The sequence below is a fragment of the Meles meles genome, chromosome X (assembly GCF_922984935.1).
Source record: "Meles meles chromosome X, mMelMel3.1 paternal haplotype, whole genome shotgun sequence".
NCBI lineage: Eukaryota > Metazoa > Chordata > Mammalia > Carnivora > Mustelidae > Meles > Meles meles.
The window spans coordinates 43,100,033-43,113,141 of record NC_060087.1 but is presented as its reverse complement, the minus strand read 5'-3'; the positions used below and the strand labels follow the sequence as shown (position 1 = coordinate 43,113,141).

Below are 13,109 nucleotides of genomic sequence, written 5' to 3'. Positions count from 1 at the left end.
TGTGCTCCTTCTCTCGCTGTGTCTCCTCTGTCAAATAAATAAATAAAATCTTTTTTAAAAAAAGAATTCAGTTCCTTGCAGGTGAAGGACTGAGGGCTTTGATTTCTTGCTGGCTGTCCGCTGGGACCACCTTTTGTTCCTAGAGGCTACCTCTCTTTCTCTCCGCCTGAGGCTAGGGTAACCTAGAGCTTCATTATAGTATATTTACATTATATAGTACACCCCCAGCCTGGCCTGGGGTCCAGCCACCAGTCTGTGCCCAGTTTTAATGCCCCCCCACTGGGGGAAAAATGGCCATAACCCTTCCAGTAAGAACCTTGTAGGGCCAAAAGCTCCCCTCCCCTTAGATGATTGAAAACAACCCAGTCAGAGACCACCCTGCTGTGACCCATAACCTATACAACCATAAAAAGAAAAGACATCCCTAACCTGGTGCAGTTGCCACCTCGGGGCCTGCCCACTCTCCATTCTTGCGTGTGCATTGTCCTTAATAAACTGCTTCCTGTTTGCTACCTTCCTTCTGGCTGCCTTTGACTGTGGATCCTCATGTAAATCTTTCATGGGGAATCCAAGAACCAACACCTCCATTCACCCAACACAGACTCTCCCACCCATAACAGTTCCAACCTCATTTCTCTCTCTTTTTTTTAAGATTTTGTTTATTTGACACAGAGAGAGAGAGAGCACACAAGCAGGGGGAGCAGGAGGCAGAGGGAAAGGGAGAAGTGGGCTCCCCGAGGAGCAGGGAGCCCGAGGAGGGGCTCAATCCCAGGGCCCTCGGATGATGACCTGAGCTGAAGGCAGATGCTTAACCGTCTGAGCCATCCAGGCACCCCACCAACTTCATTTCTGATGTAATTGTGTACATGTTATCACATATATCTGGTCACCTTTGGTCATGCACACTTTCAAAAGGGAGGGGATTACACAAGATTGTGGACACCAGGAGACAAGCATCATGGGAATCACCTTAAACATGTGTTCATCACCCCATCACTGGGAACATCATCTTCAGGACCATAAAGGAATATGTGTAATGATTTTCCTTGTAAAGTTGTTTGTAATACGGAAGAGATGGAGACAGAATCAATGGATTAGATATACTCATAGCAGCATCAAGGTGTCTTTCTTCACTTTGAATTTGTGCCATGTTACCATACTTTGTTTTTTATTTTTTAAAGATTTATTTATTTATTTGAGAGAGAGTGAGAGTGAGAGACGGAGAGAGAGAGTGAGCACAGAGGGAGAGGGAGAAGCAGACTCCCTGTTGAGCAGGGAACCCAATTTGGGGCTCTATCCCAGGACCCTGAGATCATGACCTGAGCCAAAGGCAGATGCTTAACTGAGCCACCCAGGCGCCCCCATACTTTGTTTTAATTCCTAAATGAAAATATCTTTATGTTTATCTGATTATAATAGCGATGCATATTCATTACATTTTTTTCAGACAACAGAGAGAAGGGTAAAGGAGAGAGTGACAAACCATTATCTATCTCCCCACCCAGAAATAGCCACTAACATTCCCTCCCCAACATTTTTTTGCCCAATGGCTACTCAAATTTTACCAAAGTTTTGTTTCCTTGGATGTGTCATTTTAAGTGGCTTGAGACCCTTTTCTGGAACAATGTATGGCTATGTATCGATCCTCACCCATAACAGCGAGGAACTGTTTATCCAGTGAACAAAGTCATATGTCTCCTCCCCAGGGAGGGAGAGGTGGGGACCAGATCCCCATTCCACTCCACTGAGTCAATTTTGCCTGCCTGTCTGCTAAGGGACAGCAAGGTCTGTTGCCCCGGTAACTGCCCTCCGACTGCCATGGCAACCGCCATCGAAGGCTCCAGTTTACCACCTTGCCCCTTGGGCATCTCCATGGCGATGGGCAGGATGGAGGGGCTGCTGGAGCTCCCGGGCTGCGCCTGCGTAGAGTGGCCGGAGACGGCGGAGGGGTGGGGTGAGGGGAGTGGGGGGTTGGGCAGCGGGAGGACCGGGTTCCCTCGCGCGCGCAGCCGCAGAGCACCGCAGCCTTGCCCGCTCGCCCCAGCGCTGCGCATTTGCCCGCCAGTCCGCCCGTCCGGAGCCCGGCTCGCTGGGGCAGCATGGCGTGGTCGCCGCTGCTCGGCGGGCCGCGGGCCGGGGGCGTCGGCCTTTTGGTGCTGCTGCTGTTGGCCTTACTACGGCCGCCCCCAGCGTTCTGCGCGCGGCCGGTAAAGGTGCGACACCAGTCGGGCACCGGGTGGGGGTGGGCGGGAGGAGGCTGTGGGCGAGGGTCTGTGCTCGGCTGCTAGCCCCTCGTCCTCGCGGGCCCCCGCCTGCTCCCGGACGTGCGGGGAGATCGGCCAGGGGAGTCCGGGGGCCTCCGCCCGTCCGCGCCCAGGCCATGCAGGACTCGGCCTCCGGGTGTGTGGGGCTCCGCTGGCAGCCACGCCCTGCCCACCCTTGGCACCTGGCGCGGGCCGGGCCTCGCCCCGCAGGTCTCTTGTGGCGCTGTCCATGGGACGAGCGCGCATGAAGAAGGGGTTGTCCGCACCGGTCACTGTGTGTGAGATGCGCTGACTGGGGCGTGAGAATGTGCTGTTTCTGTAAGTGCGTATCCTTTGAGGTCAGGTTTCCGAGCGTCCCTGCAGGGGCGCCGTTGTGGGTCTGGGTGTGCAGTGAGGGTGATTCTGGGGGTCTTCCTGCGTTTGACTTGTCTCAGGGACACTGTAAATCCTATGGGGGTGGCTAACCTATGGGCGTGTCTGTGTGTGTGTGTCTGTGTGTGTGTGATTTCGTTCTTTAGATGGGAGTGGTCTTTGCCGCCCCATGTGCACATCCCATTTTGGTTCTGTTGGACCAAGCGACTAGGATTTTGTATGGCTGTTCAGGAGGCTGTTTCTGCCTGTCCCTTTATGGAGCTGTGTCATTGTGGGGAGAGGAGCCATGATGTCTCCGGGCTGCATTGTGTCTTTAAGGGTGATGTGTGTCCTTGCATCTGGGTAGCTTGGCCATTGTGACCACATGGACAGCCACATCTGTGAATGTGTGCAGTTCCTCTTGTGTGGCTGTGGCAATGTCAGGTTGCACGTGTGACATCTCAAGGCTTGCTAGCCCATGGGAGTGTGAGCCCATGGGAGGCTGTGATTGTTGGTGAGTGTGTGATTCTCCAGGGCCTGAGGGGTGGTGGGCGCCTAGGGCACTTGGAGCACATCCTCCTTCAACTCGTCAAGGATGGGGGACTTAAAAAATTATTAAATACTTTACATATGACATAATATGGTTAACATACATGTATGATGTAAGGAATAATGATAAAATAACCCCTGTGTGTACCCAACACTCAGGTTAAGAAATTGAGCATGACTGATAGAAGCCCCTGGGGGCCCCCTGTGCACAACAACCCACTTGCTCCCTAACCGTTATCTTGTATTTTCTGTTCATTGATTCCTTACTTTTGTTTGTAGCTTATCACATATGTGTGTAGGTCTAAACAATATGTTGTTTAGCCTTTCTTCATAGAAATGGAATCATACCAGGCATCAGGCTCCTTTTAGTCACTAGGGGTCACTAGGAAGTCATTGGGGCATCTGGTAGTCTCAGCCTACAGTGGAATCCGTTAACTTGTTTCTTGGGTGTTTTTTTTTTTCTTGTTTTTTTTTTTTTTCTTTTTGGCTCTGCATTGCCTGTGAGATGCATCCACCATGCACATTTGCACATTGAAGTGCATGGCCGTAATTCATTTATTTTTATTGCTGCCTAATATTTCATTTTCTGAGGATATCATCAGTGTCTGAGTATATCATGATTCACACATGTGTTCTCAATATGTCTGTAGACATTTGGGCGGCTTCTGGGCTTCCCCCCGCCCCCCCGGCTCTGTCCACTTCAGCGCTATCACAACAATGCCCGATATGATTTTTCATGAACCTGGGTCCAGTAGTATATGTACAAAAGCTACCCTGGGTTGTAGCACACCCAAGAGTGGGTCATAGGATTTGTGTAGCTTTTTAGACATTGCTGAACTGTTTTTCAAAGTTACTTTGGCAATTGAATTCCCATCAGCAATATATGAGAGTTTCTGTTTTTCCCACAGCCATGTCAGCATTGGGCATCACTAGGCGGTTTGAGTTCTTTGGGATGTACAATGCTTAGTATCTCACTGGCACTTAAATTTGCATTTTCCTGATTGCTAATGAGGCTCACTGTTTTCCATGTTATTTAGTTACTCGTTTTGTTTCCTTTTTTGTGAAATACTTGGACATCAATTTTCCCTATTTTAAAAATCTAGTTTTCATTCTTTATACAAGTAATCTCTACACCCCACGTGGGTGGGGCTCGAACTCACAACCCCGAGATCAAGAGTCGCGAGCTCTTCTGACAGAGCCAGCCAGGCACCCCTCCTTGTTTTTATATTAGCTTGTTTTTCTCTTCGCTTTTACAGCATTTTTTGGTATATTGGATACTAGTCCTTTATTGACTATTTGTGTTGCAGACATCTTCTCCCACTCTGGTTTGACTGTTCATTCTTTTATGGTGTCTTGGGATAAAAAGAAATTCTTCATTTTAATGTAGTCAGATTTATTCATCTTCTCTTTTTTTTAAAAGATTTTATTTATCTGTCAGAGAGAGAGAGCGCAAGCAGGGGGAGCGTCAGGCAGAGGGAGAAGCAGGCTCCTCACTGAACGAGGAACCGGATGATGCAATGATGTGGGACTTGATCCCAGGACCTGGGATCATGACCTGAGCTGACTGAGCCATCCAGGTGTCCCTGTTCATCTTTTCCTTTTCATTGCTCCCACATTTAGGTTATTTGTTGTTCCTGCATGTTGTTTTGTTTTTTTTTTTTTAAAGATTTTAATTTATTTATTTGACAGAGAGAGAGACAGCAAGAGCAGGGACAGGGAACACAAGCATAGGGAGTGGGAGAGGGAAAGCAGGCTTCCCGCAGAGCAGGGAGCCCGATGTGGGGCTTGGCTGACCTGAGCCGAAGGCAGATGGTTAACCATCTGAGCCACCCAGGCACCCCCCTGCATGGGTTTTTGAAGGAGCTAGTCCTGTCCCCACTGCTCTGAGTATCCCTTCTGCCATGTAGCAATTGTCAATATCTGTGCATCTGTTCTTAAGTTCTGTTCAATCCTATTACTTCCTTCTGCTGGACTGAATCTGCTGTCTAACTGGCCCATTTAATTTTTTTTTTTTTGAAGATTTCACTTTTAAGTCCTCTCTACACCCAGCGTAGGGCTCAATGGCACAACCCAGAAATCAAGAGTCACAGGCTCCACCCACTGAGCCAGCCAGGTGCCCCTTGCCTCCTTCATTTTGAATTTCACTTAAAACTTATTTCTAGGGCGCCTGGGTGGTTCAGTTGGTTGGGTGACTGCCTTCGGCTCAGGTCATGATTCCAGAGTCCTAGGATCAAGTCCCCCATTGGGCTCCCAGCTCCATGAGGAGTCTGCTTCTCCCTCTGACCTTCTCCCCTCTCACGTTCTCTCTCACTCTATCTCTCAAATAGATAAGTAAAAATTAAAAAATATATATTTCTAGATGTTTCTTTTTCAAATCTTCATCGTCATTTTTGTGGGTTTTTTTGTTCCTTACTCATACTTTTGATACTGGTTTTTATTTCTTAAACTCTTTGAAATTCCTTAAAACTGTCTGGATTGAAAATTAATCATTGGGTAACTTATTCTACAGAAAGATTTACACACATACCAAATAATATATGAACAAGGTTACTCATCCCAACATTACAAGAATAGCAAAAGATTGGTGGCGGGTGTTGGGGGGAGTGCCTTGCTGGCTCAGTCAGTGGAGCACCAGGTTCTTGATGGGGTTGTGAGTTCCAGCCCCACATGGGGTGTAAAGATTGCTTAAAAAACAAAATCTTTTTTAAAAAAAAAGTAATAACAGAAGATTGGAAATGTCCATTAGTCAAAGACTGGTTAAATAAAATGTGGGCATCCATACAAAAGGGATTCAATGCCGAGGAAAGAAATGAAAACAGAGGGAGAGGGAGAGAGATGGAGAGGGAGGGAGGGAGGAGAAAGAAAAGGGAGAGAGAAAAGATGAACTGAAAGTACTGATCCAAACAGATTCCCAAATGCAAGGTGCAGAACAGTCTGCTACCCTTTGGGCAAAAGCAATGAACAATAAGAACCTATAAAATGCAAATATGGTTCTTAAAGTCCACGACATCAATATAGAAAAATCTATGGCTGTCATAAACACCATCACCCCTCCTATAAAGACACCTGTTCTCCAGCAGCTCTGGGGCAAATCCTGAATCACTGGAAGATCATTGAGGGGTTGGGGAACCAGCGGTCTTTGGTGGTCTTCAGTGTGCCTGGACATATTTGGGAGTCTTCAGTGGCCTTAGGAGTGTCTGGGTATATTTGAGGGGCCACGGTGCCTTGGGCGGCATCTGGGGATGTTTGAGGTCCACAGGGCTCCCCTGGGTGGCGGCGGGGGTCCCTGGCCTGACAGATGCTGACATCTCCCCCCCCCACGTCTTCCGGCAGGACCCCCGCGGCCTGGGCGCAGCCGCGTCGCCCATGGCTGAGGCTGGCGCTCCCCGCCGCTTCCGGCGAGCAGCGCCCCGGGGCGAGGCGGCGGGGGCCGTGCAGGAGCTGGCGCGGGCGCTGGCGCACCTGCTGGAGGCCGAAAGGCAGGAGCGGGCGCGGGCGGAGGCGCAGGAGGCCGAGGATCAGCAGGCGCGAGTCCTGGCGCAGCTGCTGCGCGCCTGGAGCTCCCCCCGCACTCACGACCCCGCGCTGGGCCTGGAGGACGACCCCGACGCGCCCGCCGCACAGCTGGCCCGCGCCCTGCTCCGCGCCCGCCTGGACCCTGCCGCCCTCGCAGCCCAGCTCGTCCCGGCCCCTGCCGCTGCGCTCAGACCCCGGCCCCCTGTCTACGACGACGGCCCCACCGGCCCAGAGGCCGAGGACGCGGGCGACGAGACACCTGACGTGGACCCAGAGCTGCTGAGGTACCCTGGCAAAGGGTGGGCAGGGGGCGACACCTGCATCTCGGGGGCGGCCGGGGCCTGTCTCACAGCGTGGCGCCGACACTTAGGCCCTGGGATCCTAGGAAGGAGTGAGAACCTCCTGCCAAGGTGTAGGGTCCGAGGTGTTTGGCTGGGGAGAGTGGGGAGCGGCACTGTCGGTCCCGGGGAGGGGCGCTCCGATGCCCGGTTTCTGGGCCTGGTCCCCAGGCAGTATGGAGTTGCTGGGCCGTCTAGGTCCTAGGGCAGAGACGTTGATGCGCGGATACACGCTCATCGCCTTCCTCCCGGCTCTTCTGCAGGTACTTGTTGGGGCGGATCCTCGCGGGGAGCCCGGATCCCGAGGCTGTGGCTGCCCCGCGCCGCCTCCGCCGTGCTGCGGACCAGGATCTGGGCCCAGAGGTGCCCCCTGAGGGCGTGCTGGGGGCCCTGCTGCGAGTGAAGCGCCTGGAGACGCCCTCACCCCAGGCGCCTGTGCGCCGCCTTCTGCCCCCCTGAGCACCGCCCAGATCCTGAGCCCCCTCAGGCCCAGGACCACCCCACCCCAACACCCCGACTGCTCCCGGTCGGTACACTGAGAGCGGCTTACCCCCGTCGGCTGCAGTTGCTGCCCTTGAACCCCAAGATCCCCGCCTTTGGCCCCACAATAAATGTGATCTGAAGCAGCTATGTGCTTGTGCAGAGTGGCAGTTTCTGGCTAGGGGTGGGGGTGGGGGCCGGTGGGATGAGTGGTGGTGGTCCCCTCAGACAAAGGCAGAGGGGCCCCTGCCCCAGTAGTGGAGGCTTTAGAGTCCCCCTCCCCCACTCTCTGCCTCTTTTCCTGGGGGAGGCATCCATAAAGACAATGGCAGTAACTACCCAGATCCTGGGCCCCACTCCACAAGGCTCTGAGGACACTTTCAGGGCCTGCAGCAAGTAGCATTTTCCTGGGGCCCATCCTGAGGACCAAGGGACGGCTGTGAGGCATGAGCAGTTTGGGCTGTGCTGGCTGGCCGAGGTGTCCACAGGCACCCACGAGCCTTCCTGCTCTGGGGGAAAGGCTACCAGGGGAAAGAGAAGGAGTGGACTGCAGGCCAGGGGTCAGTAACCAACCCCCCCCCACCCCCCAGGGGGACTCTGCCTCTGAGAAATTCAAACCTGGGACTCCAGGTCATGAAGAAAACGTATTTGTCAAGGCAGGGAAATAGGACAAATGTCACACACTCAGTAAGGCTTTCCTTGACCTCCCTGTCACTCTTTATTCCTACACTCGCTTTTACAGTCTTAGGTTCTATGTACGAGGGCAGGGATTTCTAAGTGCCTTGCTGGCCTCTACATCTTTTGCACCCAAAGCAGGGCCTGGCGCACAGTGGGCTCCCCCCAGCATTTCTTGAATGAAAGCATTTTCACCATTCAAGGAACAGTCTCCCCAGTTTCACTCGCACCCACGTAACACTTGGCACAGAGGCAGCTTTGAAACCTGAGAACACCATTTATTTAATTTGGCTCACAATCTCCGCTAGCCAGTAGCCAATATGATGCTGCACGTTACCAAATGCCCATCACCAAATGAAAATCTCCCCGACAGAGGACTCATCTATCCACAGTACACCAACAGTGTCCCACACAGCTAGGTGCTGGGGGTGGGGGAAGGGGGCGGGTCTCCTGTCTAGGAACCACCCCCCTCACCTGGGGGCAGGTCACTCGTCCTGACCGAGATCTTCAGGCCACAGAACAGCCGCAGCGGCACATGGCCTTCTGGTGCCGGGCCTTATCCCCACTGGGCCCTGCCATGGCCTCCTTTGCCATGGCCTCCCGGACCTTTTGGATCTCCTGGATGAGCAGGGTAAAGGCTTCCTCTACGCCTTGCCGTGTCTTGGCTGAGGTCTCCACGAAGGGGGCCCCCCAGCTCTTCGCAAGGGCTGTCGCAGCGGCCCGAGCATCTCCAGGGCTGCTCACAAGGTCACACTTGTTGCCCACAAGGACGAGAGGCTGGGTGCGGTGAGGGCCCCAGGTGGCTCGCATCTGCTGCAGCTGGGCTAGAGACGAGGGGTCATCCAGGGCAAAGACCCCCAGCACGCCATCCCCAATGGCCACGCACTGGTCACGCAGGGCCCTGTGAGTGGCCTGCCCTGCTGTGTCCAGCACGTTCAGAATGCAGCCCCCGTGGCCCAGGGCTACCTCCTTCCAGTAGGAATCCTGGATCGTGGGGTCGTGGTCTTCCACAAAGCACTGGTGGTTCAACTGGATGGTGAGAGCGCTCTTGCCCACACCACTCGCGCCCACCACAACCGCCTTGTACTCGGGCAGCTGCTTGCCGACACTTTTGGAGGGTGCTCGAGCCCTCTGGCTCTCCTCCTGAGAGTTGAGGTTCCATGTGCCCAGGCCCAGATCAAACATGTTAGGGTTTCTCGGCAGCGCCATTCCTCCGGTGGGCAGCTCAGGAAAGGGATACGGACAGCAGGCCCTGTGAAGGAAAGAGAAAAGACAAGGGGGAGAGGCGGGGATGGGGGAGCGGGAGGTTAGGCAAGACCATTCGGGGGCAAGGGGTCAGCTGGTGTCATGGAATCAACATTTACTAAGTGCCTAGGTGTGTGCAAATCACCTTCTAGTAGGCCGTATACCTTATTTATGTTGCTTAATCTCTGTCCGTCTCATTCCCTCTATGTGAAGGCGCAGGTTTTAAGAGCCCCTTTATCTAGTTGTAATTTCTATACCACAGTTAATCTAGTTAAAGTGCACGATTCAAAATTTTTTTTAGTATATTCACACTGTTGTGCAACCATCACCGTAATCTAAGAAAATTTTCTTCACCCGGAAAAGAAAGCTCCTGCCCATTAGCAGCCCCTCCCCCTTGGGCATAGGCCGGTGGGGATTTGGGCCAGTTTTGATTTTGGTTTCCGATCATATCACTGTTGATCCCCAAGCCCGGCACCGTGTGGGTCACATATTATCTGCCGAGCGACATTCCTGTCCCCAGGGAGTTTGTATTCCAAAAGGTGGAGACAATAAATGAAATAAATGGGCAAATTATGAGGTCGGTTGGCCATTAACATTAGAATTTAGTCTTTCTTACATATTCAGCATGCGGCTATTGAGAACCCACTGTGTGGGGAGGACAAACAACTGGGGAAAATAGTTAAAATAGTTAGCAAGCCCCTGCCCCCAGGAACGTGACAAGGTGGTCAGGAAGACAGACAACAACAAAGATAAATCAGCAAAATATCCTGTAATAACAGGTGATAAAAGGCCGGAGGTGCTCGGTTCACGTTAGGCCTCTTTATTATTATTTAATTTTCATGCATTATTTCCAGCGTCTTCCGGCACGCCGGGCATTGTGATGGGTGTGGGGAAGGAAGGTGGGAGGTGTGGGGGTGGGGAAGAGGCAGAGAACAAAATAGACTGAAATCCCTGCCCTTGGGAGGATTAGATTCAGGAAGTGAGAAGGAGACAATCAACAAAATAAGCAAGTAAATTATCATGCAGGTAGGAGAGGATGGGCACACAGCAGGTGCTCAATTAGTGCTAGCTATTAATAGCAAATTACCATTAAACTTATTCAATACACATCCTGGTCTTGGTTCTGTGTGGCCTCACGAAATGCATCATAATGGGTGGGACCCTGAGTCTTTCTGGAAACCCCGGGAAGAATGGCAGTTTGGGGGACAGATGGTGGGTTCAAGGCATCCCTGGGGGGTTCTGTTGAATTTGGGAGCTGGAGGTCAGGGTTGGGGGGGTGGGGAACGTCCCAGATGGGGGTCCAGCTGTAAGGTCCTCAGCCCAAAGAGACTCCTGGCAGTAGTTATTAGATGCTCTGGCTTAGAAAGAAGGGGGGCCATGGTGAAGAGAGGTAAACTGAGGACAGAGCTGGGGGGGGATCCTCGAATGCTTCGGGAACAGAAAGGGAGAAGATTTAGCTGCAAGGACAGACGGAGAGGCTAGGGCGAGGGCGGAAGCAGCAAGGAGGCCGCTGCTGTGGTCCAAGGCCGTCGATGGAGAGGTCAGAGTCTAAGGTGGAACTAACTGCCAGGATTTGCTCTGAGAGTCAAAGGCGCTGCGGGGTGGGGGTGGGGAGGGGTGAAGACTAACTCTCGAGTTTGGGGTTCGGGCCACTGGGAATTCTTGGCTGCTCGCGCCCGAGGCCGGGGACACCTAAGACGGACTCTGCCCCCTTAGCAAAGGGCTTCGGGAGCGGTAAGGCGCCACAGGAATGGAGCTGCCTGACGGCCCTGCGACTCTTCCCACCACCCAGGAGAGGCTGAGCCATCCCCCACCCAGGCCACGGTGTCGGCACGGAACAGCGAGGCCTTAGCAAGCGAGGTAGCGGTGGCCATTTACCCGCCGGAAGTCAAACGGCCCGCCGGGGACCCCACCGACGGCAGCGGGGGTCTCGCCCTCCCCTAGTGACACCGAGTCACTTATTGTGGCCTAGGAGCTATGAACGTCCCCGTAGGGCCCTTGAGGCCCCGTAATCCCTTCCTGGAGCCACCCGGCCCCCGGATTCGCCCAGGATCCAGGGGTGCGCGTTGAGGGGAGGCAGGCGCCAGAACGTGAGACCCTACGAGCGGACACCCGCGCCGGGCCACGCTTCCCTTGATTCAACCCGGGGAGGTGCGGCTGGGGGGAACCCACAGGTTTTCCCCTAAACCCGTCCCCTCTGTGCTCCCGCCGGCCCAGCTCACCCGGTTCTTTCTAGGGTGCCGGGGCGCCCCAACCCCGAGACTCGGGCCCGCAGCCCCTGCTTCCCGAGCTAGGGGCTGGGGTTAGGTACTGGCCCCTGAGAATGCGAGGAGGTAGGGGAAGGGCCCCCTTCAAAGCCCACCTCCGTAGCTCCCGCACAGCCCACTGCGGAAAGGCCTCCCCGCTCGGGACGGGGGGCTGGAAGCCCGGCGGCCTGGCTCACCTCGGTCCTGGGAAAGGCGGGAGCGCGCGACCCGAACCCACCGCAGCTGTGACAGGACTGACAGAGGAGGAGATGCTCCCACTCCGCCCCAACCCGCTAGGGGGAGGCAGGAGGCGGGGGGGGGGGGGGGGGGGCGCGGGAGGGGAGAGGGAGAACGCATGCGCAACGGCGCTCCCAGACCCCTCAGCGGGCACGCCCCCCTTCCCCAGGGGTGGGTGCGGGGTCCTGCCCCCGCCAGTAACCTGCAACAGGGCGCAAAGGAGGTAGTCTTGGGGTACACGGACCTCCCTGTGTACCCCCTGCTGCACCTCTCCCTTACCTTGCCCCCATCCGGGAGGTGATTACGTGTTTTTGGCGTGCGGAGGGTGTAGCAGTTTTGACCTGAGTGCCAGACTTTGGCATAGGTTTCATGGGGGCCTCAAGTGGAGCCTGGGCTGCCTTAAGCAGGCTTTTTGGAAAGTAGTTTGGGGGAGAGGTTTATGCCTATTTCTGGAGGGAGGGAGTTGCATGGGAGGGTTATGGTGTCAGGGCCGTAGAAACCTGATTTGAGGTGGATGGGTGTCAAGTGCAAATATTTCCCAGACTCCCTTGCAGCTATGGCAGCCATGTGATACAGGTCTGACCAATGAGATGGAAGGCTACCTTTAGGGTGGGGGGGTGGCATCCAGAATGCTCCTTAAAAGAGTCATGATTGAGGTAGCCACGGCCCCTTCCTCTTCTTGACTGGGGCAGCGCTCTGGTGGGTATCTCGGGTTCATAAGGTGACCATGAAAAAAAGTCTAAGCGACCTCAGCCTAAACTGTTCTGAGTTGCCAAAGAAATTCTCATTATATGAGAGAAGTAAAACGCCCAAACTCTCCTCCAGTTCCTCACCCCTGGTCAATGATAGGCACTCCTTCCCCCAGGAGGTTCCCCATGACCAACCAAATCTAAGTATGTGAAACCTAGACCATGCACACCCGAATCAGGACAAACAGACAGACAGGGAGACTGAGGCCTGGGGGGGGGGGCCTACTTCCTGATAGCTGTCTTGCCTTCTTGGCCCAGGGTATAGCCGGGACTAGCTGTGAGGCTATTTCTAAGGCAAGCACTCATTTGTTCCAGAATTCCACCATTTAATCTAGTCGAGCCGGTCAAGCTGCCTGCCCGACTGCCAGTCAGTTTTCTGGCCACTGGATGGGCAGGGGTTGACCTGATAGAGACCCATGTCCTCATTCTTTCATTACTCATCAGACCAGGGGTTGGCCA

At 54.1% G+C, this 13,109-nt stretch overlaps 2 protein-coding genes across 2 annotated transcripts; one reads left to right on the top strand and one right to left on the bottom strand.

The window, feature by feature from the left end:
- Positions 1-1,995: 1,995 nt before the first annotated feature.
- PCSK1N (proprotein convertase subtilisin/kexin type 1 inhibitor) lies at positions 1,996-7,646 on the top strand. The gene is made up of 3 exons (XM_045994572.1): positions 1,996-2,213; positions 6,498-6,964; positions 7,282-7,646. Exons 1-3 carry the CDS (start codon positions 2,100-2,102, stop codon positions 7,475-7,477), a joined length of 777 nt encoding a protein of 258 aa, XP_045850528.1. The 5' UTR covers positions 1,996-2,099; the 3' UTR covers positions 7,478-7,646.
- Positions 7,647-8,505: 859 nt separating this feature from the next.
- On the bottom strand, positions 8,506-9,413 carry ERAS (ES cell expressed Ras). The gene has a single exon (XM_045996126.1). It carries the CDS (start codon positions 9,380-9,382, stop codon positions 8,681-8,683), a length of 702 nt encoding a protein of 233 aa, XP_045852082.1. The 5' UTR covers positions 9,383-9,413; the 3' UTR covers positions 8,506-8,680.
- Positions 9,414-13,109: the final 3,696 nt, after the last annotated feature.